The 27,958-nt window shown below is 58.3% G+C and overlaps 1 protein-coding gene across 3 annotated transcripts in view; it reads right to left on the reverse strand.

Moving 5' to 3' along the window:
* The window catches only part of CBFA2T3 (CBFA2/RUNX1 partner transcriptional co-repressor 3), a 34,103-nt gene extending 7,035 nt beyond the window's left edge, over positions 1–27,068 (reverse strand). The window contains exons 1-8 of one of the 3 annotated variants that reach the window (XM_064160126.1): positions 27,048–27,068; positions 5,696–5,842; positions 4,169–4,246; positions 2,959–3,200; positions 2,587–2,676; positions 842–1,023; positions 465–724; positions 281–366 (exon numbers count right to left, since the gene is read on the reverse strand). In XM_064160126.1, coding sequence (XP_064016196.1) covers positions 281–366; positions 465–724; positions 842–1,023; positions 2,587–2,676; positions 2,959–3,200; positions 4,169–4,246; positions 5,696–5,816 — 1,059 coding nt within the window. In that variant the 5' untranslated portion in view covers positions 5,817–5,842; positions 27,048–27,068. Of the gene's footprint in view, positions 1–280; positions 367–464; positions 725–841; positions 1,024–2,586; positions 2,677–2,958; positions 3,201–4,168; positions 4,247–5,695; positions 5,843–17,937; positions 18,342–27,047 lie in introns of those variants that run through there. The other 2 variants (XM_064160127.1, XM_064160128.1) reach the window with 2 other exon arrangements.
* Between the last annotated feature and the right edge of the window lie 890 nt (positions 27,069–27,958).

Consider the following 27,958-nt stretch of genomic DNA (forward strand, 5'->3'; position numbering starts at 1 on the left):
GGTGGGGGTCTCAGCAGAGCAGAGCAGAGGAATCCCCTCCTTCCACCTGCTCAGCCCAGGATATGGCTGGTTCTGGGCTGTGAGCACTCAGTGCCCACTCACACCCAGCTTTTCAGCCCCAAGCACCCCCAAGTGCTTCTCCATAGGGCTGGTCTCCACAGCCCTTTGTCCCACAGCCTGTAAATACTCCAGAGATAATCCCTGGGAAGGACATGGTGGGGGTGGAGGGCAAAGCAGGGGGTGGTCAAAGATGAGATGGCCATAGGGGAACACTACATACATTGTTGAGGTGTTTCCACTCCTCTGCCCACTCCCGGTCAGTGAGCCGGTGGTCGATCACCTCCTCCTGACGTGTCCCGTGCACTGCTGCAAAGAAAATGTGTTTGGAGTCAGTCCTCTCCTTTGGGGGGGTTCCCCAAACCCCTGCCCACCTCTCCAGTCCATAGGAGATCCACTCAACTCACCGGCAGGCCGCTGGCGCTCGCAGAGCTCCCGGGGGTCGGGGTGCCGGTAGGTGTCACGGTAGTGGTGTGCCATGGCCATATCCTCCAGCCGGTAGTGCTGGGGCAAAGGAGGGGCATTGGGGGGGTGCCCCAGCCCGTTATTGGGGGGGTGGCTCAGCCCATTGCTGGGGCTGTAGCGTTGAGCTGGGCTCATGGTGCACGGCCGCTTGCTGAGGTGCTCAGGGTGTAGAGGGTCTCGGTCCAAACCGTTCTCTTTGGTCCTGAGTGGAGAGAGAGATTAGTCCATGCTGAGCATCAGCATCCACCACCCCAGGATAGGGTGGCAGGGATGTATTCCCCCCAGAAATACCCCCACATGCATCCCTCCTGGTTCTCACCTGTCTGGTGTCCTCCTCTTGCCACTCTCGCCCACCTCCAGCAGCAGCTCGGAGGAGTCGATGGGGGAGGAGGCGTTGGCGTCCAGCAGCAGCTGCTCGTGCTGGGCCAGGTACTGGGCTGGGGTCTGCTTGGCCATGCGGGCGCAGTGCAGCAGCTCCCGCTGCAGCAGGGGCAGGTTGGCCTGTGAGGGGGGAGAGAGTCCAGTCCACAGCCCCACAGACACCCCCAAGCTCAGGACTTGGGCTTCACCCACAGCCCCAGACCCTTCCTTCTGAGGTCCTGCTCATCACTTGCAAGGGGACAACCTTGGGACTCTGTTTGCTGCGGTGCGCTTAGGTCAGCTTGGGGACACAGATGTGTCACCCCACGTGGTTCAGCCATGTGCTGGCATGGACAAAGCTTTAACTGAGCCCTCCTGCTTCCTGGTGGGGCTTGCAGAGTCTTCCTGGCTTGGATCAGCAATAGTGTGGTCAGCAGGACAAGGACAGGAATTGTCCCCCTGTATTCAGCACTGGTGAGGCCACAACTCAAACACTGAGTGAAGTTTTAGGCCCTTTGCTCCAAGAAGGACATTGAGATGCTGGAGCATGCTCAGGGGAGGGCCATGAAGGTGAGGAACAAGCCTTGTAAAGAGCAGCTGAGGGAACTGGGGTTACTCAACCTAGAGAAAAGGAAGCTGAGGGGAGACCTTCTGGCTCTCTAGAACTCCCTGAAAGAAGGTTGGAGCCAGGGCGGGAGCTGGTTTCTTCTCCCAGGGAACAAGTTATAGAACAAGAGGAAACTGCTTCCAGTTGCCCCAGGGGAGGTTTAGGCTGGATATGAGAAACAATTTCTTCCCCTTGAGGGCTGGACCCTGCTGTTCAGGGCAGCGGTGGAGCCCCCATCCCTGGAGGAGGGGTTTCAAAGCTGTCAATATGTGATGCTGAAGGACATAGCTTAACGGTGACCTGGCAGTGATGGATTTATGGTTGAACTCGATGATTTTGAAGGTCTTTTCCAATCAAAACAACTCCCTGGTTCCATCCCCCAGCCAGGTCGGCCACTGACAGAGCTGGAGCCGCACGTTGCAGCGAGCAGGGCTGGACCCCCCACTCCCCCAGCCAGGATGGAACGAGCACACAAACCCAGCAAGCCCCAAGCCTGGGAAGCACGCCGAGCCCGGCTGGCTGCACTTGGGATAATGAGAAACATCTGGAGCTTGTGGTGGGAACAGCTGGAAGCAGGGTGCCAGAGCGGCCGGCTGGGCCGCCATGCACTTGGCAGTGGGACAGCAGGGATGGCTCCCAGCCCACCCCAAGTTATCAGGAGCTCATAATCCAGGGATCTTCTGAGGAAAGGTGGAAAAGGGATGGGGTTTGCACTGTCTCATTATTTCTATGCTAAGGAGGGACAGGAGGCTCCAGCCTGGAACATCTGCCAGCAGCACTGGTGCCAGTGGTCAGCGAATCCAGAGTGGGGTGACAGTGCTGAGTCAGCATGAAATTAAAAGGCAAATTAAAAGACGAAGGGGGGGGGGGGGAGGGCAAGAATGGGTTTAAAGGATTGCATATGGTTAAGTGGCTGGGCTGAACCCCTTGAGATATTGCAAACAGCCTTGGCCTCGGGTGACTCCACACATGTGAGGGGACATGTGCGGTGAGGGGCACATGGGCAGCCCCACAAGCAGCTGTCAGTCCTGGCCCCCCCAAAAACATCCCCCCAGATCTCCCTTTCCAGGCAGTGTTGACGTTCCCATGGCACCCACCTTGAGGAAGGGGATGACGAAGGGTCGCAGCGGGAAGTTGGTGGCCTCCTGAAGCTTGGCGTGGAACTCCTCAATGGTAAGAGTGGAGTTCTGTGGGGACAGATTGGGTTGGGTATTTTGAACAGGGATTGGAACAGGCTGCCCAGGCAGGTGGTGGAGTCACCATCTCTGGAGAGACTCAAAAACCACACAGACGTGACACCTGGGGACGTGGCTTAGTGGTCATGGTGGTGTTGGGTTGGTGATTGGACTCGATGATCTTAGAGGTCTTTTCCAGCCTCAATGACTCTGTGATTCTCCAGCCCACAAGGTGAATGCAGGAGCCCCAGACATGGCATCACCCCCCCACCCCCTCGAGCCCATCAGACGTACCACGAGCCCCAGCACGAGGGTCCGCACCCGCTCCCCGATCTCAGGGGAGATGTCATTGCCAAACTGCTGCAGCGTGGTGAGGAAACGCTTGAGCTTGGAGAGCTGGCGGGCACCACAGGCCGGGGGCAGCTGGTGGGTGGACAGGGAGGCAGTGGAGGAGGTGGCTGGCCCGTTGCTGAACCCATTGGGAGTGGATGGGGCCCCATTGACGGCAGTTGGTGAGTGGCTGCTCCCATTCATCACTGTGAAGAGAGACAGGATGGGAGGTCAGAGCTGGTGGCTGTGTCCTGGCACCAGTAGCACAAGGCTGGGATGGGGGGCATGAAGCATCCTGATGGGTACTGCTGAGCTGGCACTACCTGAGAGGCTTTGGGATGCTCTTGCATCCTTGAGGTCACATCCTGGACCAGCCCTTGGTGTTGTGCAAGGCTGTAGGGAGGGATGGGATCCAGTGCATGCCCCAGCACAGTGAGGGCCTGATCCTGCTCCTCAGCATTCAAGGCAGCCAAGAGAAGGAGCTCCATCCCGTCCTACTGGAAGCTACTCAGCACCCCCAGAGAGCAGCCACCAGTCATTTCCCACAGAGCCCATCCTGCCTTGCAGCATGTTGTCACCTCCAGCCCTGCTGCCCAGGCAGCAAGGATGGGATCTTCCTGCATTACCCCACGCCAGGGCACCACGGAGGGGACATCCTGGGGGAGTGCCATCCCTCTCACACAGACCACACTAGCTCAGGAGCCTCTCCACGGCCAGCACACATCACCCCATCGCCCGACCGCGTGGCACCCGGGCATGCACCGCGCCTTCCCCCAGGGCACCGCCGGGCGCCCGGGACCGCACTAACCTTGCCTGTGCCGCCCTGCCTGCTTTGGTGCTTCTCCAGCTGGGCAGGGTCAGCCGCCCAGCTAAAGAGGTGCCCAAAATAACCCGCCAGCCACAACTGCTTTTATTCCCACGACAGGTGCGGCACTAAGTTAGCCCTCGCACATGTCCCTCGGCCAGGATGGGGACGGGGGTTCATATCCCCGTGACCCACCGGGGCAGGGCAAGGGGCTGACAACGGGGCGGGGGGGTGTGTGTGTGAGAGGGCGAGGGGGAAACAGCAAGCCCTGCCTGAGCCCCCCGCGGGACCTCGCAGCTGCTGGAGGCTGGGGAGGGGGCCAGAGCTGTGGCTCGGTCTCTCATGAGAGCAGTGTTTCATTTTACTTACAAAGACAGACCATCGACCATTTCAAGCAACCATGAAAACGGCCGCGAGGCAGAAACGTCGGAGGGCCAGCGTCTCGATCTGCAAGCAAAATAAAACACGCTATGATGAGAGAGCAGAGCGGGCAGCTCTCCGCCAGGGGTCCCAGCTAGGGCACGACCCCTTCCTCCTCAGTGGTGGGCACGGCATGCGCACGCCTGCTGCGGGATGTCAGCCGGCTCCCTGCATCCCACCGTGCCTGGAGGGAGGGTTCGGGGGATGCTTAGCTAATGTGCTCCCTGCCTCTCAGGACCTGCAGTTCGGCCCTGCAACAGCTCCCTGAGACCAAGAACAGCCAAAAGATGCTGAGCAGCTACTACCTGCCCCTGCCCCACGTCTGCCACAGGGCTGGGATTAAAAGCCAAAGCCCTGAGAGCAAAGCGAGCACAAGCTTGCTTCCAATTAAAGAGGCAGGGTCACCGTGGGGAGTGTTGCTGAGGGCTGTAGCTCAATGGGGTGGTTTGGGGGTATTTTCTTCCCTTTTGGGGTTTCTAAGTGAGAAATAGCTACAAGAAAATCCTCTGCATGCACTCGAGCCCAGGGTATGTCTTGGTGAAACTGCAGCATCTGTCACCATGGCCACCACTGTTCTTACCAGGGCGACCAGCCTCAGCCACAGCCCACCTGGATCCTTGGACATTGAGAGGAAGTTCTTCACAATGAGGGCAGTGAAATACTGGAACAGGTTGCCCAGAGAGGTGATGGAGGCCATATCCTGGGAGATATTCACAGTCAAAGTTGATGTGTACCTGAGCAGCTTGATCCTGGTAAAGATGCTCGTTGCAGGGGGCTTGGACTACATGGCCTCCAAGGGTCCCTTGCATCCCAATGCATTGTGCCAGAGTGGTGACACCCACACAGGGACTAGTCCTCAGCATGCAACAGGCCCATGTGCCTCCAGTGCAACCAGCATGTCAAGCCTCACCCAGTGCTACAGAGCCTGAAACCTTGAAGTCCTCACCAAGTCTCCTGATGCCACTACACCAAGGCCTAGGCAGGGCAAGAAGGGCCCTGCCACTGCAGCCAGCCATGACACCACCCTGCCACTGCCAGCTGCCACACGTGGATGGGCAGGCAGGTCTCCACATGCTCCCAAAAGGATCACCTCCAACCTGTGGAGACTGCTCCAGTCCACAGCAGCCTCCAGCCACCTCCTAGCAGGAGGCAGCAGCCAGAGGCACACACTGCTCTCTGCCACTGTTCGGTGCCTGTGTCCCCATCACCAAGCACCTCACAGAGCACTGCTGGCAATGGGCAGTGCTGTGGTGCTCCCCATGGACACGTGAATGAGCCATGGCTCGGAGCCTGATGGCCAAAGACCTTCTGCAGTGCAAGGACAAGTGATGGCACCCCACGGCACAGCCAGCAACACGCAGGGGGCTGAGGATGCTCTTGATCCCGGGCACAGTCTGTGATCCGGAGGCAAAGGGAGCCTGGCAGCCTCCCTGCCTGGCACCTCATCCCCGTCCACGCTGGCAGCCTGGTACTCACTGGTGCTTGGCGTGAAGGAGGGGTGGCGGGTGGCTCCCTGCGTGACGGTCGGTGGCGGCGGAGGCATGCTGGGTGGCGTGGCCCTGGGCTGCGTCTTCATGTCCGCCGGCGAGTCGGGCATGGTGGCGGCCTGCGTCCCCGCCGTGTCTGTGGGGAGAGGGCAGTGAGCAAGCTGTGCCAGGCAGTGCCACGCTTTCCCCCTGAACAGGGCGCAGGGGCAGAAAGAATCCTTGGGGACCACAAGATGGCCTGAGCAGCTCTGCCCTCCAGTGCAGGATGGCAGCAACCCTCACCCTGGGCAGAGCTTGGGCAGTGGGGATGGTGCCCAGTGCTCTGTGTGCCTGCAGGAGGGTGGGGATGGTGCCCTGTGCCCGGCATGGATGCAGGGTGGTGGGGACAGGGTAGGGCACCACTCTGCCTTTGCAGCACCAACTCTGCCCCTCACACAGGACACGGCCCAGCCCACGAGCAGTGCCTGTGTCCCTGCAAAGCCATCACTGTCACATTCTGGCACCCTCCTGCCCATGTCTCAGACATCCTTGGCTGCCTGCTGACCCCTCACCACCCCCAGCAGCCGTGCACAGGGCTGCTGTAAAACCAGGCAAGGATTACATCCAGGCAGGAAATCCTGAGTTCCTGAGAGACACTGCTTGGTGGCAGTGGTGATGGCACAACGCAGCAGTGACTGTCCCCTCTCAGCCCTGGGAAGCCCCACAAGGCACTTGATCCTGTAAACCAGGGAGCACACAGGTCCCCACCAGTACCGTGCTGGGCTCCCCTCCAACATCACTGCCTCCCTCCCACCACCACGCGTCTGCCACCCCAGATAACACCCAGCAGCGGCATTCCCATGGGAATCACGCCAGCACCATCCCCTCAGGATGGCAGCAGCATGGTCCCAGTGAAAGGTTTCAGTCCTTTTGCTGCTGCGATGGGTGGCCACAAGTGTGGGCAGCTGTGGTGATCTGTCAGGGTGCCCAAGCCCATGTCACTGCTGCCACCAAGCCCAGCCAAAGAAGGAAGTGGCCACCACGGTCACCCCCAGCCCTGGGGTCCCTGCTGTGCCCCTGCACACTCCCCTCCAGGCAGGGCTGCTGAATTCTCATCTAATATTCATGCTTAATCCACTACAGCTGGTGTGAGATTAATTGGACCATGCCAGAGCACATTGTCCTGGGCAAATAAATCCAGGGCCACAGCCCCAGCAAGACACTACTGGGCCTTGTGAAGCAGCCAGCACCGTGCTTGGAGGACCAGGAGGTGGGAGAGGTGGTGGCAAGGGCCAAAAGCATCCTGGTGGTTGCAGCACCATGGGAGCACCCCAGCATGCCCATGGCACACAGCAGTCCTGGGGCTGCTTGGGTTTTGGCAAGCAGGTCATATGAGGAGAAGCTGAGTGAGCTGGGATAGTTTAGCCTGCAGAAGAGGAGATTGAGAGGAGACCACATTGCTCTCTACAGCTCCCTGAAAGGAGGTTGTAGTGAGGCTGGTGCTGACCTGATCTCTCAGGTAATGAACAACAGGACAAAAGGAAAAGGCCTCAAGCTGCACCAGGGGAGATTTAGGTTGGATAGTAGGAAATATTTCTTTACTGAAAGAGTGGTGAGTCCTTGAAACAGGCTACTTGGGAAGGTAGTGGAGTCACCATCCCTGGAGGTGCTAAAAAACCTGTAGATGTGGCACTCTGGGATGTGGCCTAGTGGTCATGGAGGTGCTGGATAGAAGGTTGGACTAAATAATCTTAGAGGTCTTTTCCAACCTTAATGACTCGATGTGCATGTTCCAGTTTCTCTCTCCTTGCTCCCCTCTCCTGCTCCAGCCTCAGGAGAAACCTCCAGGCCAAGCAGCACCCTGTAAACCAGCAGATTCTTTACAGGGCATCCCAAAAGAAAAGGGGTGCTTCAAAAAACCTTTTTGTAGATGTGCTCATCTCTGGGCAAGGCTTCTCCAGCCTTGTGAATCAGCAGAGCAGGATCCAGCCCCAACAACGAAGGATGAGCCATGAGCATACACACAGAGCATGCCCCAGACTGGGTGGCTGCCTCTACTGGGTGCCCACATGATCTCTTCTGGGCTTGACATCCCCAGGGCATCACCCTCTGCCCAGCTTGACAAAGCCCAGCTAGTATCTCCTCTGCATGCAGCAGGCAGGGCCAACACCTTCTCATCTCACAGGGCTCTGCATGGGCATCATTGTCATCCCCTCACCCTCCTCACTTCTGCCAAGGCACTGTGAGGCACTGCACACCAAATGTGGTGCAGCAAGGCCTTGCACATGCCCTTCACACCACCGGTGCTGTAACTTTCCCTGTGCTCAGTCCAAGGTCCCAGCTTGCCATGTAGCAACTGCTGGGCACAGGGACAAGCCATGGCAGCTTAGGGACAGTGTGGCAGCTTGAGGACAACATGGCAGCTGGCCCAGGTAAGGACACCTGCGCCAGCTGCACTGCAGAGGGGCTGTGCCAGTGGGCTTGGCGCTGCCACTTCCTGGAGGGAGTGAGGAGGCTGCAGGTGTGAGGTGTTTGCCTCTCCCTGCCTGCCTCCCTGAAGTGGTCCCTCTCTGCAGCCCTGGCACTGTCCCTGTGGGCTGTTCATGTTCTTGTTTGCAAGCCCAGAACTGCCACCACCTGCATCCCTGTTCCCATCTGCATCCCTGGCATTATCCCACTCTGCATTCCTGTTCCTCATCCCTGCACCCTCAGCACTGTCCCCACCTGAATTCCTCTTCCTGTCTGCATCCCTGGCAGCATCCCTGCCTGCACCTTCAGCACAGTCCCTTCAAGCACTCCCACCTCTGTCTTCAACCCCAGCACTATCCCTGTTCCCATCTGCATCCCTGGCAGCATCCCTGTCTGCACCCTCAGCATGGTTCCTGCCTTTCTCCCTCTCCCTGCCCGCATCCCTGGCACTGTCTCCACTTGCATCCCCCTTCCCATCTGCATCCCTGGCAGCAACCCTGCCTGCATCCCTATTTCTGCCTACCTCCCTATGGCTGCCTGTATTCCTATCCCAGTCCCCCTCACTGTCCTGACTCCGTATGCCTGCCCACGCTTAGGGAAAACCATGGATACACTCCTGGCACCAACAGCTTTTCCACAGCTTCCCATCAGCAGGAAAGTTTCCATGCAGCTGATCAAGCACCCGGGGAAACAAGGCCTGCCTCTGTTTTATGTCTTTTCCCATTTGTTTTTTCTCCAAGTCATAAATTTCCCCGAGGTGTTTGCAACCCAAACACCACTGGCTGGGTATGGGGACAAGGGACACCCCCCCAGATCCGATGGGACTTCTGAGCCCAAGCTCAGAATTGCCCAAAGCAAACAGAGGGATTGGAGCAAAGCTGGAGGTGGGGAGACTCAGACTGGATGTGAGGAGGAAGTTGTTCAGCATGAGAGTGGTAAGAGCCTGGAATGGGTTGCCCAGGGAGGTGGTTGAGGCCCCATCCCTGGAGGTGTTCAAGGCCAAGCTGGATGAGGCTGTGGCCAGCCTGATCTAGGGTAGGGTCTCCTTGCCCATGGCAGAAGGGTTGGAACTAAATGATCCTTGTGGTCCCTTCCAACTCTGACTGATACTATGATTCTATGATCTTGGTCTTCCTGCCAGGCTGGAGGATGAGATGAGATCTGTGCTGGGTGAAGAGGGCACCCAAACCCCTGCAAACAACGATTCCCTAACATGCCTCACAGGGCTGGAATTCATTTTATTTCTTTTCTTTCCTTTTTTTTTTTCCCCCCTCCCCTTTCTTTGGGGTAATTTGTCCCAGCCGCTCGAGGCTGTGTCTGTTTTCCTCCATCTGGTTTCCATTAGAGCTTCTGCAGCCCAGATGAAGAAGTAATAATATAAAAATAAAAGGATTAGTATTTTCTCCTTGGCTGGCTGCAGCGGGTGGCCCCCACCCTGCCTCCTGGGGCCTGCCCATGCCGGACCCCAGACCCCGCACACCCCCGCCTGACCCCTATTTGTCACACCAAAGGCTTTAACCCCCAGCACACTGGCCTGGGCACGGTGCCCACTGGGGTAACTGACTGAGAAAGCCTGATTTGACCTCATTTTGCCCACGAGTTGAGCTTTGTGAGCCTGCTGCACTCACCGTGAGCAGTGCTGGGTGTTGGCACTGTGCATGCCAGTGGGAACCAAGTCGTGGTATAGTCTAGCTGTGTGTGCCCAAGGGTATCAGCACATGACACCCTGCAGCCCAGCATACCAGCAGGCATCAACACATGGCACCATGCAGCCCAGTGCCAAGGGCTGGGGCCTGGCAGCTGACCCAGCCTGGCACTGCTCTTTCCCATATCCCCAAAGAGCCTATTGCCGTGTTCCACCCTGGAGTATGAGCTGCAGCAAGTGGCTTCTGCTCTCTGCAGCCTTATGCAGTGCCAGGGAGAGGCTGAGGATGGAAATAGGGATGTGCCAACCCTGAGGTGGGGCACCCATGGATGTGCCAGCACAGAAGATGGGGATAGGGATGTGCCAGCCCTAGAATGCAGGACCCAGGGATATGCCAGCACAAAGAATGAGGATGGAGATGGAAAAGGCAGGCAGATGTCTGGTCAGAAAGCAATGACTCTCCACAACCCTCCCTTCCCAGGCTGGGCAAGACATCCTGGGTGAGGAAGGGGTTAAAAGGGAATGAGAAGACCAGCATCCTTCATGCTCTCCAAATGGCCACAAATGAAATCCAGATGCTGGAGGCGACTTCTCCCACCCGTCTCCCTCCCAAGCCAGGCTGCCTCCCGAAACAAAGGCAAAGCATTCCTGCTCCTCAGCTGCTGCTGCGCCTGGGCCAAGAACAACTCCCTGAGAAGATGGCCAGGGACCAGGCTGGCCCAGCTGGAGCATGTTTGGGAAGTGTACAGTGCTGGTGGGCAAGCAGCACAGCTGGGTATATGTGCCAGCCTGGCAGAGGTGGTGGGAGCTGCAGAGAAGCATCTTCTTTTTCCTGCCCTGCACCCATCCTGATTCTCTGCCCAGGAATGTGAGGATGATGGGGACATCAAGGCAGCTTGGAGGTGGCTCGATCCAGTTGCATGTGGAGGGAGAGAAAGTGTGATGGTAGCTGAGAAATACTGGAAGGGTTCAGAGGCATGTCAAAGGGATGATGGAAGTGTGCTGGAGAGATGGAGGAGGGATGCTGGAGAGAAGGAGGAGGGATCCAGAAGGATGATGAGATGGCAGAGGGAAGCTGGAGGGATGGTGGCTGAATCCAGAGGGATGCTGGAGAGATGCTGAAGGAATGCTGAAAGGATGCTGGAGAGATGCTAAAGGGATCCAGAGGGATACTGAAAGGCTGCTACCCACCCCTAGTTGTTATTCCACTGCCAACATGCTCTGTGTGCGCGTTTTGGGGAGCCAGGCTAGGGGGACATGATCCAAACCCCAGCACTCACCACCACAAATGAAGCCTTTTGCAATCAAAGCCAATTAACTAACTAAACCCTCTGCACAAGATGCAAACAAACCCAGCCTTGGCCAGCTCCAGTCAGGGGACACATTCCACAGGGAGCTCTCACCACAGGTAGTGGTGAGGACAATGGCACACAGATGTGCCCAGCAGTGCCAGGGGAGCATTGGCAGTGAGCTCCAGTCCTGACACATACTTGGGCCCTGCCTGTACTCCTGCCATCAAGCGGGGATCCTTGCCAGGATGTTCATGCCCTGAGTGGCACAAATCTCCCTCCTCTAGCCAAGGGGAGAGTGGCAGCCTGGCCCAAGGTGGGCAGCCATGTCATGCCAACCAGCCCATGAATTTGGGCATTGCCCCCGTGGCTTAATTCAGCTGCCCAGCTGAACAGGACCTGCTGTCCTTGCACTGGTCTGCAAGCCAGCCTTCATCTCTGCCATCCTCACTGTGCCCATGGATGTCCTGGCATAGGTCCCATGACAGAGGGGCACTCCCCACCCACCCAATCCTGGGAAGAAACCAGATTTCACCATACTGAGATACATCTTGATTTGCTTTGCCCCCAGCCCCTGGCGGTGTTGTGTGCACCAGCAGCTCCAGCATCCTGGTGACATCTGACATTGCCAGAGGGATGTGCTGCAGGCAACTATCCTCATTCAGCTCCAGACCAGCAGCAGGGACCTCGATGCCTTCTCCCCTCCCACACAGAACCAGCATGGCTTGAGGTAGGCCATCAGCACCCCAAACCCCATTTCCTGAACCACAACAGCCACCCAGGGACCCACATCTGCTGCCTTGGCTCACCATGCGCAGGCAGTGCCAGCCAGCCCTTGCTCCTACCGTAGCAGCATGTCCAGGCAGGAGGGTGATGGGTGGGATGTTCCTCCAGACAAGAAGAAGAAAGCCCCCCCAAAGCCAGCACCCTCACTGTTTTACAAGCCTTCATTTGCTATTGTTTATGTAAACAGGTAAATTGTTTCGTATCTCAATTAAAAACATCTGCCACATAAATGAATACCAATTAACTCATCCTGTTTTTAATTACTCTGTTAATTACACACAGGCAGCAAAAAGGATGGCAGGGGAATAGGGAAAGCATGCTTACAACCACCCCCTATCCCCCCCACCCCCTCCTTCCCACCTTGCTCTTGGCAAGGATCCGAAATGTGCCCAGATAATGATGGATTAAGGTGGATGGTGAAAACCGTGGCTCGTGGCCAGCTCCGGCACGGCGATTCCCTCTCGGCACAGCCGGGTGCTGCCGGGATACCTGGTGGGGTATTTCCCAGCACCATCCCACACCACCTTGTTTCGGAAACCCCGGGTCCCACGGGACACGCCTGCACTGCCTGCATCATCCCCCGTGGCGCCCATGGCACAGCCCAGCTGGTTTTCCTGGTACCACATTTGCTCTCAGAACATATCCTAAGGGACAGGAACCTTGGGAAGCCGAAGGAGGATGGAGGATGCTTCCCGTGGGCAGCGTCCTCATGGACCACGCACATTCTCCAGGCTCCCGTGCCACCTCCAGGAGCCCTCCTGCGGCTGCCAAGAGGCAACACCTCGATCTGGGCACCGTGACATGGAATGGATGCCACCCTCAAGCCAAGCTGGTGATGAGTGCCGAGGGACCCCGTGTGCCGGCAGCCCCCTCCCAACCTCCTCCCCCCCCCCCCCCCCCCCCCGGCTGTGGGAAGCTTTCCAAGCGAGCAGATGGGGCAGGGGAGCGGCGGCAGCGAGGAGGAGAGCAGAAAAGGCTATTTTCTCACGCTACATATTTTACAAGTCGAACATTTTGTGCATTTCAGCCTTGCCTGGAAAAGCATCTTGGGCTCAGCCCCGCGACTCCACGTCGCAGCCTGTGAGTCAACAGCGGCTGGCGGCAACGTGGCCAAGCCAGCGTGGAGAGGGGCTGTGAAGTGGGGTCCCCACCAGGCAATGGATCAGGGTTGGGGGTCTCCTTGACCCACTGGTGCTGGAGGAGTGGCAGGATGGCAAACGAATCCTGATGAACCCCTCAGACAAGGCACAGCATCTGCTGTGCTTGCTGCCCGTAGCGTGCCACCCTGGTGCCACCCATCCTGTCAGCGGCAGGAGGTGGGCGCACACACACATACACACACACGCCCTCGCTGCTCCCCAGCTGCCTTATGTCCCTGGAAATTAAATATACTGGCTAAATACTGGGAGCAAACAGCGTGCCATGGCCAGCCCGGGCACACCTGAAGGCACGTGGGAGCCGGCGGCTCTTGGCTGGAGCCGTCCCCCACCCAGGCAACACCCACACCTTGGCTGCAAACAGCCTTCTGAGCACAAGAGCTTTGGGTTCACCATCACAGCAGATCCACCAACACACTGCCAAAGGGGTACCCCAAAAGCAGACCCCAAAACCCAGTCTCCTAAGAGCAGACCCCCCCCAAACCCAGGCTTCCCAAATCAGTGCAATGCCTTGGCTGCAGAGCTGAATGCTCTCTGAGGGCACAGAGAGATTCAGGCTAAACCACCCCAGTTTTGCTGTCACGTACACGAGGGTGCTCATGCCTGAAGGTAGCCTTGATGGTTGGAGAGTGGTAAGTGGCACAAGCAGACTTTGGGTGGTGACTGGGGAAGGGAAAACATCTCCCTCCCTACACCTGCACTGGGGCAGGGAGCTGCCTGTGAGGTCCCTGCAGCCAGAACTGCCCCACACCCAGATCTTGGCTGCCAACCACTTCCAAGGTGCAAAAGTTTGTGGGTGCATCACCATGGCAGATCCACCAACCTATTGCCAAGGGGACACCTCAAAAATCGACACTCCCAAAATGCCCTGTAAAATCAAACCCAAAACCAGCCCCCAAAAAGCAGTCACCCTCCTCCCCCCCAACAAGCCCAATGCCCCAGCTGCAGAGCTGGACATTCTCTATGCCCAGAGGTGTCCTTGATGGCTACACTGGGGACAATTGACACAGCAGGCTCTCGGGTATTTTGGGGGTGGCTGAGGAAACAAAAACTTTCCCCTCCCCACACCAGCACCAGGGAGGCAGATGGGGGTGGAGGAAAGCTCCCTGCGACGTCCCAGTAGCGTGGGAACGCCAAGGCACCGCCAGCTCCCCCGGGGATCCTGGGCCAGATCCTGCTCCACTGATACCAGGATGGTGACATCTCCAGGGGGGATCCAGCCCTGCATCCCCGCAGCCTCTAGGCTGCTGCCTTGCTGGTTCTTTGTCTGGTTTGCAGCCATGAGCTCCTTTCCGAGGTGATTCTTGCCCGTGTGAGATTGAATCAAATGACACAGGGGGGAGAAAATTACATATATATATATATATATATACACACATGAGAATTTTGCAAAATAAACAGGAAATCCTTTGGATGCTTTCTGGAAGTGTTGGTCAGCATCTTGCCAGGGAAAGCTGTGGGCTTGTCAAGGTGGGGTTGCCCCTGGGGAGCCTGAGTGCGCTAGGAGGGATGGCAGAAACAAGCTTCAGGAAACCTAAAAATAACCCCTGAAGCAGGCAATGGCACCAATGCCTGTGGTGCCCTAGCAGGGAGAGTTTCCTCTGTGCCACCAGCTCGGTGTCAGCCCATGCTGGCCATCAGAAAGCTCTCAAGGACTAGCCCCAGCTTGAGGACTTCTTGGCCCCAGCCTGATGGGGCAGGTAGCCAGCTCCCACCCATGGTCCAGCTTAGGAAGATCAAGCTGGGCTTGCGGCATCCAGCATGCACCCCCCAAGAACCCAGGAGCTGCCTTTAAGCCCAGTTTGGCCTCAAGCTCAGTGGTGTAACCCACGGGCTGCACCCCTCCACTCCCTCTCAAGGCCCCGGACAGCTCTCTCTGCAGGATCAGGTCCCAGTCTGACCAAACTCTTGTGCTGGTCTGGCCAGGGGGAGAAGCAGAGTTGGTGTTGGTCATAGCTGGTGGTGTGTGCCTCCAGAGGGCTCAGCTCCCTGCTCCACCAACAGCCTTCAGCAGCAGCTCACCAGCAACCCAGTGATTCCCATTAAGTGATGCAATAACACACATTTATGGGATGCTTCCTCTCTCTGGGAATCCTGCAGCAGCCCACAGCACCCCACATCCCATCCCTGGGTGGCCATGGAGCAGAGCTGCACCATCTCTAGATTACAAGAGGGATTTAAGCCAGTGCTGGCAGCGAGCAGAGCTGAAATCCCATTTCCATGGCAAAGCTGGACACCATGCAGCCCAGATCCTTCCAGGGGTTTTCCATGCTGGCAAACCACTGTGGCTCAGAAGGGAAAAAATACAGGGAAGGGATGTGGGGGATGTCAGCAGAGACCCACCAATCCCAGGTGCCCTGTGGGACATGCCAGAACCCCTTCCCCAGCACCCTGGCTGTGGGCAGCCCACCCTAGCAGTGCCCACAGGAGATTTTTTTGTCTCGCACGCTGGAAGTTCCCAATACTAGAGGCAAATCCTGTACCCACACGGGGCCTCGCTGCTTCCCTTCCCAAACCTGGCACCCAGCCCGTGCCAGCATCATGGGAGAGCAGCCTCTCCACCCCACCCCCCATCTCAGCTTTCCTTTCCTACAAGCCAACATCTGCAGTCACACGTTTCACAAACAAAACACTCCCGACATCTGGCTGTCCCTGGGTAAATCCCTACCTGCCAGCGTGGGTGCCGGGAGGCAGCAGGCAGGGAAAAATCCCTTCGCACAGCCAAGTTCGCGTCCACTTGCCTCCCAGCCTCAGCAAAAAAAAAAAAAACAAACAACCGACCAAACATGCTCCAAACTTCCCTGGAAAAAAATCCGACCTGCCTAGGAACACGACGCGTGGGGAGGGACAAGCCTTATCCGGAGATCCAAACGTCTGTCCCGGGTGGCAGCTCATCACCAGGTGGAGCGCCGGTAGTGGGGGCTGCTAGCATGCTCCCCGTAGGTGTGGGATGATTCCCCAACATTTCCATGCCCCGTACCATAGCAGAGCTCACCCCACCGCGCTGCCGAGCAGATGGATGTTTACGGAGCGTCTCCGAGGAGCAAGAGTGGAGAAGGAATATTCCTTTTCTCTTTGGGTTTTAAATTAAAGGCAGAAAAAAAAAATCTCTTTGTTCCTGAGCAAAGGGAAGAGCTCAAATGCTGCTTCCGAGCTGGAAGACGGGACCATGGCTTGGGTTCAAAGCTGCTGTCAACGTGCACGTGACCTCGAGGGGACAAAACAAAATGAACGCCGTCGGAGGTGGCAGCTCCTCGCCCCAAAGCCAGGGAAAGTTGAGAAGTTTCGCTGGGCTAAGAGAGGCGAAAATCCAGGTATCCGACAAAAAGGTGTGTTTAAGCGGAGGCATCCGAAAGCGGCATCCAGCAGCGAGAGATGAAGGTGGGAGTGGTGGGGAGGATGGAGGAGCCACAGGGGAGCATGGTGCCAGCCACAGTGCCAGCCAAGGTGCCAGTCTCACACCATCGCTCCGCCAGAAACATCCTCTTGGCAAAGCCAAGCCACTGCCAAAGGTAGTTGGATTAATGGTGGTGAGGAGCAGAGGCAGTGTGGAGGCAGAGCTGGAGGCTCCCCAAGCCAGACTTTCTTCCCCAAACTCCATTCCACAGAACCGTTCCCGTCACGGACTTGTGCCCCCATCACAGACCCGTGCCCGCATCACACTCCTGTGTCCCCATCACAGACCCGTGCCTCACCATAGACTCGTATCCCCATCATGGATCCACGGCCCCATCACAGACCCACGTCCACACGTGTAAACACAGATTGATGCTGCTGTGGCTCTAACTTCCCAAACCAGCCCTGGATTCACTCCCACACTGATCCCGAGTGGTTCAGCTCCTCCTCGCCAAGAAATGTGTCTCCACATGGAAATAAGAGGCTGCTGGAGCAGGCTGTGGGGCTGGAGAGGGATGTGGAGCACGAGGGGGCTGTGGGGCTAGACTGAGACGTGGAGGAGCTCCAGAGCGGGATGTGGAGCCGAGGAGGCGTCTGGAGCCAGGGAGGGATGTGGAGCCAGGGAGGGACGGGATGTGGGATCAGAGCGGGATGTGGGGCCAGCAGGCTGTCTGGGGAGGAAGGATTCAGGGATGAAAACCGCTTCTCCTACTGAGCAGATATGGGGAGCCACGACCAGGGAGAGTTTGATACCGGGACACACACACACACAAACTCGCGTAGGTTCGTGGATAGAGACCGTGAAGGAAGCGCAACCAAAACCCCGGGAAACGGTGGCGACAGACGGCTCCTACCCTGCCCCCACCGGAGGAAAGGCACCGAGCGCTGCCCGCGGCATGGACGGTGGCTCCGGTGCCCGCTCGTCCCGGCTATGCCCTAGCTCTCCCTCTCCCACTCCGCCGCAACAATGGGTGCCGAGAGCGACCGGACCCGGGGCCAGAGAGATTGTGGCAGCGGTGACCGCGCTGACTCGGCCACTGGTCGCATCCCCTTAGCTTGCTCACTGGCAGCTTCCTCGACACCGGGAGCATCCCCCAGGCATCGGCAGCATCCTTGTTGCCTGTGCATTTGGAGCACTCCCTAGCATCGGGAGCCTCCCCGACTCTTGTGCATCGGGAGCACCCCCCGGGCACCAGTAACATCCCCAGCCCCTCTCCCCGAGAGCCTCTCCGGGCACCAGGAGTCTCTCGAACTCCTGCCCGCTGGGAAGCATCCTCCGGGCACCAGGCTCCTGCGACTCCTCTGCTCACTAGCAGCATTTCCCAAGCAGATGGATCATCCGCCGGGCGCTGGAAGCCTCCCTGACTCCAGGGCACCGGGAGCATCCCCTAGGCACCGGGACTTTCTGACTCCCCTTGTCACCAGGAGCATCCCCTGGACACCGGGACCCTCCTGGACCCCTGCACCGGGAGCCTCCCCGTCCCCGTTCCTGGTAGCGGCCGGCACTTACCGTCCTGAGGTGTGGCGGAGACGTGAGGTAAGTCCCAAGGCAGTGACCGGTGGGAGCGGGCAGAACCGGCAGCGGTCCCCGGTGGCGGCGGCCCCGGTGGCCCCGTTAAGGGCGGTGCGGTCGGAACGGGGCCCCGCGGCGGCAGCTGCCTCCGGCACCTGCCCGCCGCCTCTCGCCGCTCCCGGGGCCACCGGGGGCCGCCAGCCCCGGGAGGGGGGGTTGAAACGTTTCCCCCCCCCCCTCCCCTCAACCGGTAGGAGCGATGAAGGGCTGGCGTGCAGATGACGGTAAATCCGCGGGGCCGGTTCACCCCCTCCTTGATGCCCGGCGGCGCATCCTCCGGCCCCGCGTCGCGGCCATGGGGGGACCCGCGGCCGCGTTCCGTGCCGGGCCGGGCCGCCCGCAGCGCCCGTCGCTGCTGCCGCCGCCGCTGCCGCCGCCGCCGCCGCCCGCCCCGGAGTGAGCAACGCCCGCCCGCGCTGCTGCCTTAGACGGGGCTCTACCGGGCCCGGCAGGGGGCGCCCCGCCGCCGCCGCCACCGGAGCGGGGACCCCCCGGGGGACGGGGGGGAACTGAGGAAGGTGGGGGACAGACATACACCGACATGTACGGGGACACCGCGGGGTACATAGCAACGGGGGGCTGAAAAGCACGGGGAGATGTACTGGGACACTGGGGCTGACCGGCACCAGGGGACTGCAGAAGGACACGGGGCTGAACGGCACAGAAGGGCGTACGGAGACGGGGGTGCTACACGGCACCGGGGGGGGGGGGGCTGTGTGTGGACGCGGGGAGGGACGCAGCGCTGGGAGGCTGCACGGGAACACGGGGCTGGACGGCACCGTGGGTGTTGCACGGCACTGGGGATGCTGAACCGCACCGGGGATTTGTGTGCGAGGACAAGGACTGAACGACACCGGGAGGAAACGGCGCGGGGACAGGGCACCCTACACGCACGGGGGACATGAGTGACTCCACGGCATCCTGCGGTGCACGAAGACACGGCTCTTCATGGGCACCGGGACCGGGGCGGGGGGGTTCCCGTGTAGAGGGTGCACGAGATTTGGGGGGTGCAGCGGCCTGGGGCTTGCAGACGGCTCAGGGTTTGCAAGGGGCTAGAGATGCTAAAGACTGAGGGTTGCAAATTTGGGGGGGGGTGTGGTGTGGTGGTGGTGTTTGTGGATGTGTTTCGCCGGGGGGGATGCAAGGGGCTGGGAGCTGTTTGGGTGAGGTGGAGTCAGGGCTGGGAACAAGCAGGGTCTGGGACTGAAGCAGAGCGGGGATGTTTGCAAGGAGCTTGGGTGAGGACTGAAACAGTCCCTGTGCCTATCCCAGCCTGACTTTGTGATGTTCCCCACTCCGCTTGGCCTTGGTGAGGGTCTCTAAAGTGACTGTGTGGCACACCAGCTCCGTGGGAATGCCAGGGGGCCACTCCTCTACAGCGGTGCATGGGAGTGGTACACGCGTTTGGGGGCCGTGCCAGCTGTGAGGGGAGCATTAAATATTCCTCCCCCCAGGTCATACTATGATGTGTGCCAGGGAACACGAGCCCTGGTAATTTCCCCACCAGCCAAAGCCTGGCCTCTCGGCGTCATTACTCTGCTTGGCAGCTGCCTTCCTTCTGCCAATCTTTGCCCATGCACAGGGTGGCCCTGTGCTTGTTGTCTTGACTCATCTTCACCTCGTTGTCCTGAAGCCTGGGCACTGGGGATGGCACTGCAGGGCTGTGGCACAGCCCGGTGACAGGGTGTTGGGTGGCACCCCTGTTGTGGGACAGCTGCATGGCCACCACACAGCACGTGGCCCTGGTGTGGCCAATGCACCAACACTCTGTGGTCATGGCTTTAGCACTGTAAGGGTTTGCGTGGCCATTGCACCACTGCTGCGTGGCCACTGCAGGACCACTGCATGGCCAGCTGAGCCTCCTTGAAGGAGGATGGCAATGGAAAGGCAAGGTGGAAAAGCTCTATACCTTTCATTTTAGAGAGTCCTGGGTGAGTTCCACAGAATCCCAGAGTAGCTTTGATGGGAAAAGCTCCCTAAGATCCTTGAGTCCAGCTATCTACCTAGCACCACCACAGCCATTAAACCATGTCCCAAAGTGCCATGTCCACACCTTTCTTAAACCCCTCCAGGGACAGTGACTCCACCACCTCCCTGGGTAACCTATTCTGATGCCTGACCATTGACCTCTACCCCACAGTCCTCCTGGAAGTGGGTTAGTTGCTGAAATACACCCTGCAGGATCTCCAGCCAGGCACCCAACCTAATACAAGAAAAAATTGCTCACCATACCTTATCTCTCCCTTGTGGGAAAAGGATGTGCCTTGCTTTAAAGCCCCCCTGATCCAGTAAATGACCTTTGTATTGGCTGTGTGACCACTACATGGCCAGTAAATGTTCACCCCATGGCCACAGCATGATCATGACCAGTGCTGGAGTCTTCTTCATTTACACTCCACACCTGCAGCCTTTAAGCTGGGTCTGTTGAAGTTCAAATTCACTGTGGTGAAAATAAACACCTGTGCCAGCTTACTCAATTTGGCTGGTCTCTTCTGAGAGATAAGAATTCCCTTCCAGCACACCTGCAGCTGGCTTTGGCCTCCAGGACAAACCCAGGGCACCCATGGCCATGCCCGTGGTGGTGGCTGTGACAATGGCCAACTCTTTGTGTGCCTTGGATAGGGTAGAATCAGAGAATCACAGAGTTGTTTTGGCTGGAAGAGGCCTTTAAGCATTAACTCAGCACTGCCAGGTCACCACTAAACCACATCCCCCCAGCATCACATCTCCATGGCTCTCAAACCTCTCCAGGGATGGGAATTCCATGACTGCCCTGGGCAGCCTGGTCTGGGCCTTGACAATCCTTTTGAGGAAGCAAGTGTTCCTTATGTTCAACCTAAACCTTCCCTGGCACAACCTGAGACCATTTCCTCCTTTCTCACAATTGTCTCACGCGGTTCCTGGGGATCCCTAGATCCTGGCAGAGAGGGCTTGGGGACAGAAGTGCCACTTAGTGCTAAACTGAGGCTAATGAGGAAGCTGCCACAAAAAAAAAATATCTAGAGTAAAGCAGATTGAGTCCAGCACCTGCCCTGGATTTGTCCCTTGTGCTGTTCTGTGAGTGCTCCCTCCTCAGAGGGGATACCCCAGCATCCACCTTGCACCACAACTAAGCTGAGATAGGCAAGAGGAGACCTGGATCACTCTCTGACTGCCTCCATGGCTGCCCCCAGGGCTGTTCTCATCCCTTTCCCCAAGTCTGTTCCCACCACCCAGGCAGAGCTGACCCCAGGCTCCCCGGGTCTCTCCCAGCTGAGTGCGGGGGTCTGGTGCTTCCCCCTCGGCATTTGCATCTCCCCAGCCTTTATCTCTCCCAGTCTCTGTATCGCTGCAATTACAGACACTTTAAAGCACAATGATCTGGCTGTTAGCGTGATGGATGACAGAACCTTTCTGTCTGCTTCAAATCATTGCCCAGAGTCAGCAAACTTCCCCGGCTTAACCCCTTCGTGTCCCTTCCCAGCCCACTCCCCTCCCACTCCTGGCTGGCAACTGCTGGGTGAGTGCTCCATGGCCATGCATCTGCCACGCGTGTGGGGCTCAGGGATGGGAATGGATGATGGGACCGACCCCACTTGGGCAGAGCTAGTGGCAGCAGGAAAGCAATGGTTGGCCTGCAAGATAAGGTCCTGCCAGGATCTGATAGCCTTCTTGGATCCCCCCCAGCCCGGGGCTTGGAAATCCTCCTGCAAATCTGGAGCAAGGGCAGGATGAGGTGTCCTGGTCCTGTGGGAGAGTGTTGGAACCATCACCCATTGCTCCTGCTCAACAGCAGAGATGTTCTCTATGATGGCAGAGGCTGTAGTGCAGTGGCTCAAAGAGCTGCCAAGGACCTGTCCTGTGCAAAGGAGGTCCCTGAGGCATGGCCTAGGTGTGAAGAGGGTCCATGGAGCCTGGCATGGCATATGCCAGCAGATAAGGTGCTCACTGAGGGCAAACGAGGGCAACTGGCACCAACACTGGCAGGAAATGGTCACCACCATGTGCCATCCGGGCCCATATCTTCCCATGCACATGACCCCCACCCTCTATCAGGGCCGTGCACGTGGGCTAGGGGCAACGCAGTGGGTGCCACCAGCTCATGCTGCCACCAGACCAGATGCAACCCCATGCCCTACTTGTGCCTTGGCAGCCATCACAGTGTTGGTGACCCTTTTCACACAGCATGGGTGTGAAAGTCTGGAGTTCTGGGTTATCTCACCTTCCCCCGAGCCGTGAGTCATCCCCTCACCCCCACACAGAACCATGGAACCATTAAGGCTGGAAAAGACTTCTAAGATCAACTCCAACTGTCAAACCAACACCATCGTGCCCACTAAACCACGTCCCTCAGCACCATGTCTGCACGTTTCTTTGAACCCCTGCCGGGATGGTGACTCCACCCCTGCCCTGGGCAATCTGCTCTAATGCCTGGGCATTCTTTCACTAAAGAAAGTTTTCCTAATATCTAAACTAAAACACCCCTGGTGCAACTTGAGGCCATTTTCTGTTCTGTGGCAGAAGACACCAACTCACACCTGGCTCCAACCTCCTTTCAGGGAGTTGTAGGGAGCCAAAAGGTCGCCCCTCAGGCTCCTTTTCCCCAGGCTCAACAGCTCTAGTTTCCCCAGCTGCTCCTCAAGAGACTTGTGTTCTAGACCTTCACTATCTTCATTGCCCATCCCTAGACCTGCTTCACCTGGGACCCTTGCAGACCTGCCCCACCACAGGCAGGTGGGTGCCCATATCTCCTCTGCCATGCTAAGGGGAGGAGGGGGGTAAGGTGGTGTCCTGCCACAGTTTAGCTCTGAAAGGAGGCTTGTCTGGCTGTGAAGGCACTGAGCCATGCCACAGGTTTCCTGTGTCACTCCCTGTCTGTGCGTCTGGGTTTCTCAACCTCTATCTGCTCCCCCTCAGTGAGCAGAGCATCCCTGGGTGCCTCTCTGTGGTCCTCTCTAGCTGTGCCAGTGGTGCCAGCTTGGCACCATGCCAGGCAGAGCTTGGGGACAGCGTGGGGACAGGTGTTCACAAGCAGCTGCGATGATGAAAGCACCACGCTGCTGGCGGTGTCTCCATTTCGCATGGGGGCCAGTTTGCTTGGAGCGTGGGGACACCGGCGCTGGCAAAGGGACCTGCCAGCCTGGGAAGTGTCAACACGACCACGGGCGGTCCCATCGCCCCGGCTGCGTCCGTGGAGGTGGTATCCTGAATCTCAGCTCCTAAATCCAGCCTAGACCAAACACTGGGATGCAGACTGCATCCCCCAAAGCTCTTCTTCCCTTAGCATTTTGCTTGTGGCAAGGCTGGCATTGTCTTTCCCTGCGGGGGTATGCAGCGGGAAGATAAGGGCTGGTGAGGAGCCAGGGACACAGCTCGCCCGCCCGCCGCCTATCGCCCGCCGCAGCTGCATCCGCCGCGGGGACATCTGCTCGGCAGGAAGTGCTGCTCGCCAGCCTCTCTGAAGAAAGGCAAGGTTGTTGGACCCTGCCTTCCCTCTGTGCCCACTCACGGGGGTCCCCAGGCTCAAAGCCACCTACCCCACAGCCACTCTGACCCTCTCTGCTGAGGGCTGGCAGGAGCAGATGCAGCCCAGCTCCCTCACCACTGGGAAGCAGACCCAGGGGTTTTGTGGCTTTTCCACAGCTTCCACTAAGAAAAGAGAAAACCCTTCACATTTTCCATTAAAAGGCAAAGAAGAAATCCTGTTTTCCTGGCTGATAGATTCGTTCCTGCTTTGTGGCATTCAGAGGGGAACTGCTCCCTGCTGCTTATCACCCTCACCCTGCACCACAGGCTCTGAAAATCACCGGCTTGGCTCAAACGCTGGGAGACTTTGGGATATGGCACCATTCCTCTGGGTACCTTAAGGTTTGGGGACTTCTTGGGGACACGTTTCTAGCTTTTCCAGCTTTACTTTGCTACAAGGAACCTGCAAAGCTTTAATTTCCACGTGGAAATGGCCACGTGCTGCCCTGTCTCTGCAAGCTCCTGCTTTAGGGTGCACAGAGAGGCTGCTGGCACCCCATGGGAGCAGGACCTGGTGGCAGCATTGGTAATCAGCCCTTCCAGCCTCATCCTTGGCAAGTAGGAATTTGCTGTGAGGTGCCATGCAGAATCCCCTGAACTGCCCTGGTGAGCACAGCACACTGGAGAGTCACACACCGCACTGGCCCCTCACCTGGGGAGCTTCTTTCTCCCTAGCACTGCCACCCATTGGCAGGGCTGGCCAAGGAGAATGGTGGTACTGAGCCTCCATGAATGCTCCTCAGAGCCTGGTGCCTAACACTTCCTGGGACATCTGAGACCTTCATGCAATCCTATAATCATGGAACACTTTTGATTAGCAGAGGCATTTAAGATCACCAAGTCCCATCCTCAGCCCAGCACTGCCAAGTCACCACCAAACCACATCACTCAGTACCACTTCTACATGGCTTTGAAAACCCCTCAGGTGTGATGACCACCACATCCCTGGGCAGCCTGGTCCAGGGCTTAATGACCCTCAAAGGTAAGAAACTGTTCCTTATATCCAACCTCCTCTGGGGCAGCTTGAGGCCTTTTTCTCTCATCCTGTTGCTTGTTCCTTGTGAGAAGAGCCCAATGCCCACCTGGATACAGCCTCACTTCAAGATGTTGTAGTGAGCCAGAAGATCTCCCTCAGCCTCCTTTTCTCCAGACCAAACAACCCCAGTTGCATCAGCTGCTCCTTACAAGACCTGTTCTCCAGATCCTTCACCAGCTTTGCTGCCTTTCTCTGGACCTGCTCCAGCACCCCAATGTCCTTCCTGGAGTAAGAGGCTCAGAACTGAATCCAGCACTGGAGGTGTGGCCTCACCAGTGTGCAGCACAGGGGTGCAGTCGCTGTCCCTGCTGGCCACATTGTTGCTGATTGAAGCCAGGATGCCAAGGTCTGGGAGGATGAGAGCAGCTCTCAAATCCGCTACGAAACAGTGGCCACGCAGTAGGTAGCCCCAATGAGGCTAACACTGGGTTCACACTGCCCACCTCACCCCCAAAGCATTGTACTCATCTACTTTCCAGCCTTTCTTATCCCACCAGCTACAGCTGCCAGCACAGGGCTCTAAGGATGGGCATTTAATTAGCTCACATTGCACTCCCAACACCTCACATCCCTGCAAAATCAATGGGAGCCAGTGCAGCCTCTCCACTCCAGCACACGGCATGGCCCTGAAGCAAAACCTGGGACAGCTTCCAGAACCTCCTTGGGGGCCAAAATTCCCCAGCACCAGGCTCTGGCCACGCAGAGGTCAGTGCTGATCCATGGGGAGCTGCAACCTCACAGTGAGGAGGTCTGGGATTCATTACCAGGTCCAGATGCGCCGTGGCAGCTGGAGCGGGGGCGGGGGGGGGGGGGGGGGGGGGACACGACACACATTGTGGCTGTCTCTGGACACCTGCATCATTTCCAAGTTCCCAGGCTAAAAGCACGGCTCGTTATCAAGAGCAAAAAATGTGCCACCTCTGTTGTATTTCATTTCCCTTTCTCCACCTCCTCCCTGCCCGCTGCGCATCGGAGATAACAGCTCGGTGCTGCCGAGCCGGAGCGCGGGGCGGGCAGCGGCCTCGCCAGCCCTATCGCTGCCGCGCCGGCCGCCGGCGGATCGGGAAGTCAGCAGAGATACTCGGCCGGCAAAATAAACACTCCTCCTGCCAAACTCCCAACCGGCAGCTCGGCCAGCCCGCAGCAATCTGCACCGCTCCTCTCGCTGCAGCTTTCCGGTCACAGGGGCCTGCGCTGTGCCCGCCCAGTCCCTGGCACCTTATCGGTCGGTGCCCCACGCCTGGCATACACTGAACGTTGCTGCGGGTGCGAAGTGTGGGAGCAGGGAGTGGTGTGGTGTGACAGGTGCAGCGCACAGGGTGCACCCCAAATCGTGCCCTCACACCTGTCCCCTGCAGCTTTCCAGCTGCTGGTGCTTGCGCTGCCCCTGCCCAGTCCCTGGCATCTTATCGGGGTGTGTGTGTGCCCCTCACCTGGGATGCGCCAAATGTTGCTGCGGGTGGGAGATGTGGGAGCAGGGACTGGTATGATGTGATGGGTGCAGCACGAAGGGTGCACCCCAAATCATACCCTCATAGAATCATAGAATCACAGAATCAACCAGGTTGGAAGAGACCTCCAAGATCATCCAGTCCAACCCAGCACCCAGCCCTATCACGCCAGTCCTTGCCGTATGCCCAGCTCACAGGGTAGGTGCCAGGCGTGGGCAGTGGGGAGGGGGCTGTGGCTGGAGCACAGCAGTGGTGTGCGAGGGGAAATGAGGCAGAGGGCCAGTATTGTTCACTCAGGGCAGACAAACGCCGGTGACTCAACCGGCAGCCACTTTCCTGCCCGTGCCGGGCACAGGCCCAGCAGGAACCCCCCCAGGTTCTCGCAGAGCTGTTGCAGCCCCTCAGCCAAGGCTGGCCTGTGGGGTGCCCCTTGGTCTGTGCATGCTCTGCTGGTGCCAGGGGATGCTCCAGTGCAGGGCCATGAGATGCCCGGCTCCATAAGGTGTTGATGCTGTCACACTGCAGCAGCTGCAGAGCCCACAGAGCTGGATCCTGAGCCCGTGGGATTGGATCTTGGGCCTGTGGGGTCAGATTCTGAGCTGGGCAGCACAAACCTGCTGCCGGCAGGATGCAGCCGCTGCTAGGGAGCAAGCATGGGAGCACACACCCGAGCTGCATGTAAGCTGCTGACCACAGAATGAACCAAAACATCCAATGAGCAGAGGGGTCAAACCCTGTAGATAAAATATGAGAGTTCTGGGACTCGTTTTGGACTTGTTATGGAAAGGTTAATTGCAGGGAAGGCTCTAAACAGGTCCCTGTGATAACGAGCCTATCATGCCCTGTGGTGCTGGTGACATGAGCTTGGCCAAGCCCTGTGTCCCCAGTCTCTCCAGCCAGTCCTCAAGGGGCATCAGCCATGTGCTACCCTCAGGGACCACTTGCCTAATGTCTGGGGCGGATTTGACCCTAGAGTGAGTCACCTTTGCCACCACATGCACATGACACAGCCGAGACCACCCATCACCTTCCTCCCTCCACTGTCTCAGCCTTACCTTGGCCGATCCTGCTGGCTGCCCTGGCTCAGGAGGAGTGGTTGTCCTGCCTGGGGGGTCCCCCAGGCATCCAGGAGGGGTGGGTGTCAGCAGCCCAATGCCGCAAGCCTCACAGGGGCTAGCACAGGCAGCCCACTCCCACGCGTGGGTGCAGGAGCTGGGGCGGGTGATGCTGAGCATCAGCAGGGTGTCCTGCCCGCTCCCTGCCTGCCCTGCCCGTTCATGTGACAGCTGGGGTCGGGGTGGCAGCGGAGCCGTGTCCCATGGTGAGGGGAAGGTGAACAGCTGCCGGGCAGTGATAATGCGGCGGGAGGGGGGAGGCTGGGCAGCTGCAGCCGTGTCCTTCCCCAACAGGAACCATCTGTGACCAAGCCCAGCTCTGCCTTCCCCATCAGCCATTCCGGGCTGGCTTCCCAACAACTTCCCCTTCGCACCGGCTTCGCTTCCTCACTGCCAGGGGCCAAGTGGTGAGGCTCAGCATGGCAGGGCCAGCGCGCTGCAGCACAGCATGGCACTACTTGTCAGGGAGGCAGCATGGCATGGCAGGACTGGCTGGTACAGCGTGGCACAGCATGGCACAGCATGGCATGACATGGCTGTCATGGTGCATCTTGGCACAGCACAGCACGCCAGAAGCAGCATGGTGCAGCATTACATGGCATGAGTGTCAGGGTCCATCCACATGGACAGCAGGACTGGTACAGTGCAGCTTGGCATGGCACAGCTGCTATTGTGCACCTTGGCACGAGTGGCACGGTGCAGCATGACACACCAGGACTGGCATGGCACAGCAGTCATGGTTAGGCAGTGGTGAAGTCCCCATCCTTGGAGGGGTTTCAAAGCCGTGGAGATGTGATGCTGAGGGCCATGGTTTAGTGATGACCTGGCAGTGCTGGGTTAACGGTTGGGCT

This window comes from Pogoniulus pusillus, chromosome 20, assembly GCF_015220805.1.
Source record: "Pogoniulus pusillus isolate bPogPus1 chromosome 20, bPogPus1.pri, whole genome shotgun sequence".
In the NCBI taxonomy this organism is placed as follows: domain Eukaryota; kingdom Metazoa; phylum Chordata; class Aves; order Piciformes; family Lybiidae; genus Pogoniulus; species Pogoniulus pusillus.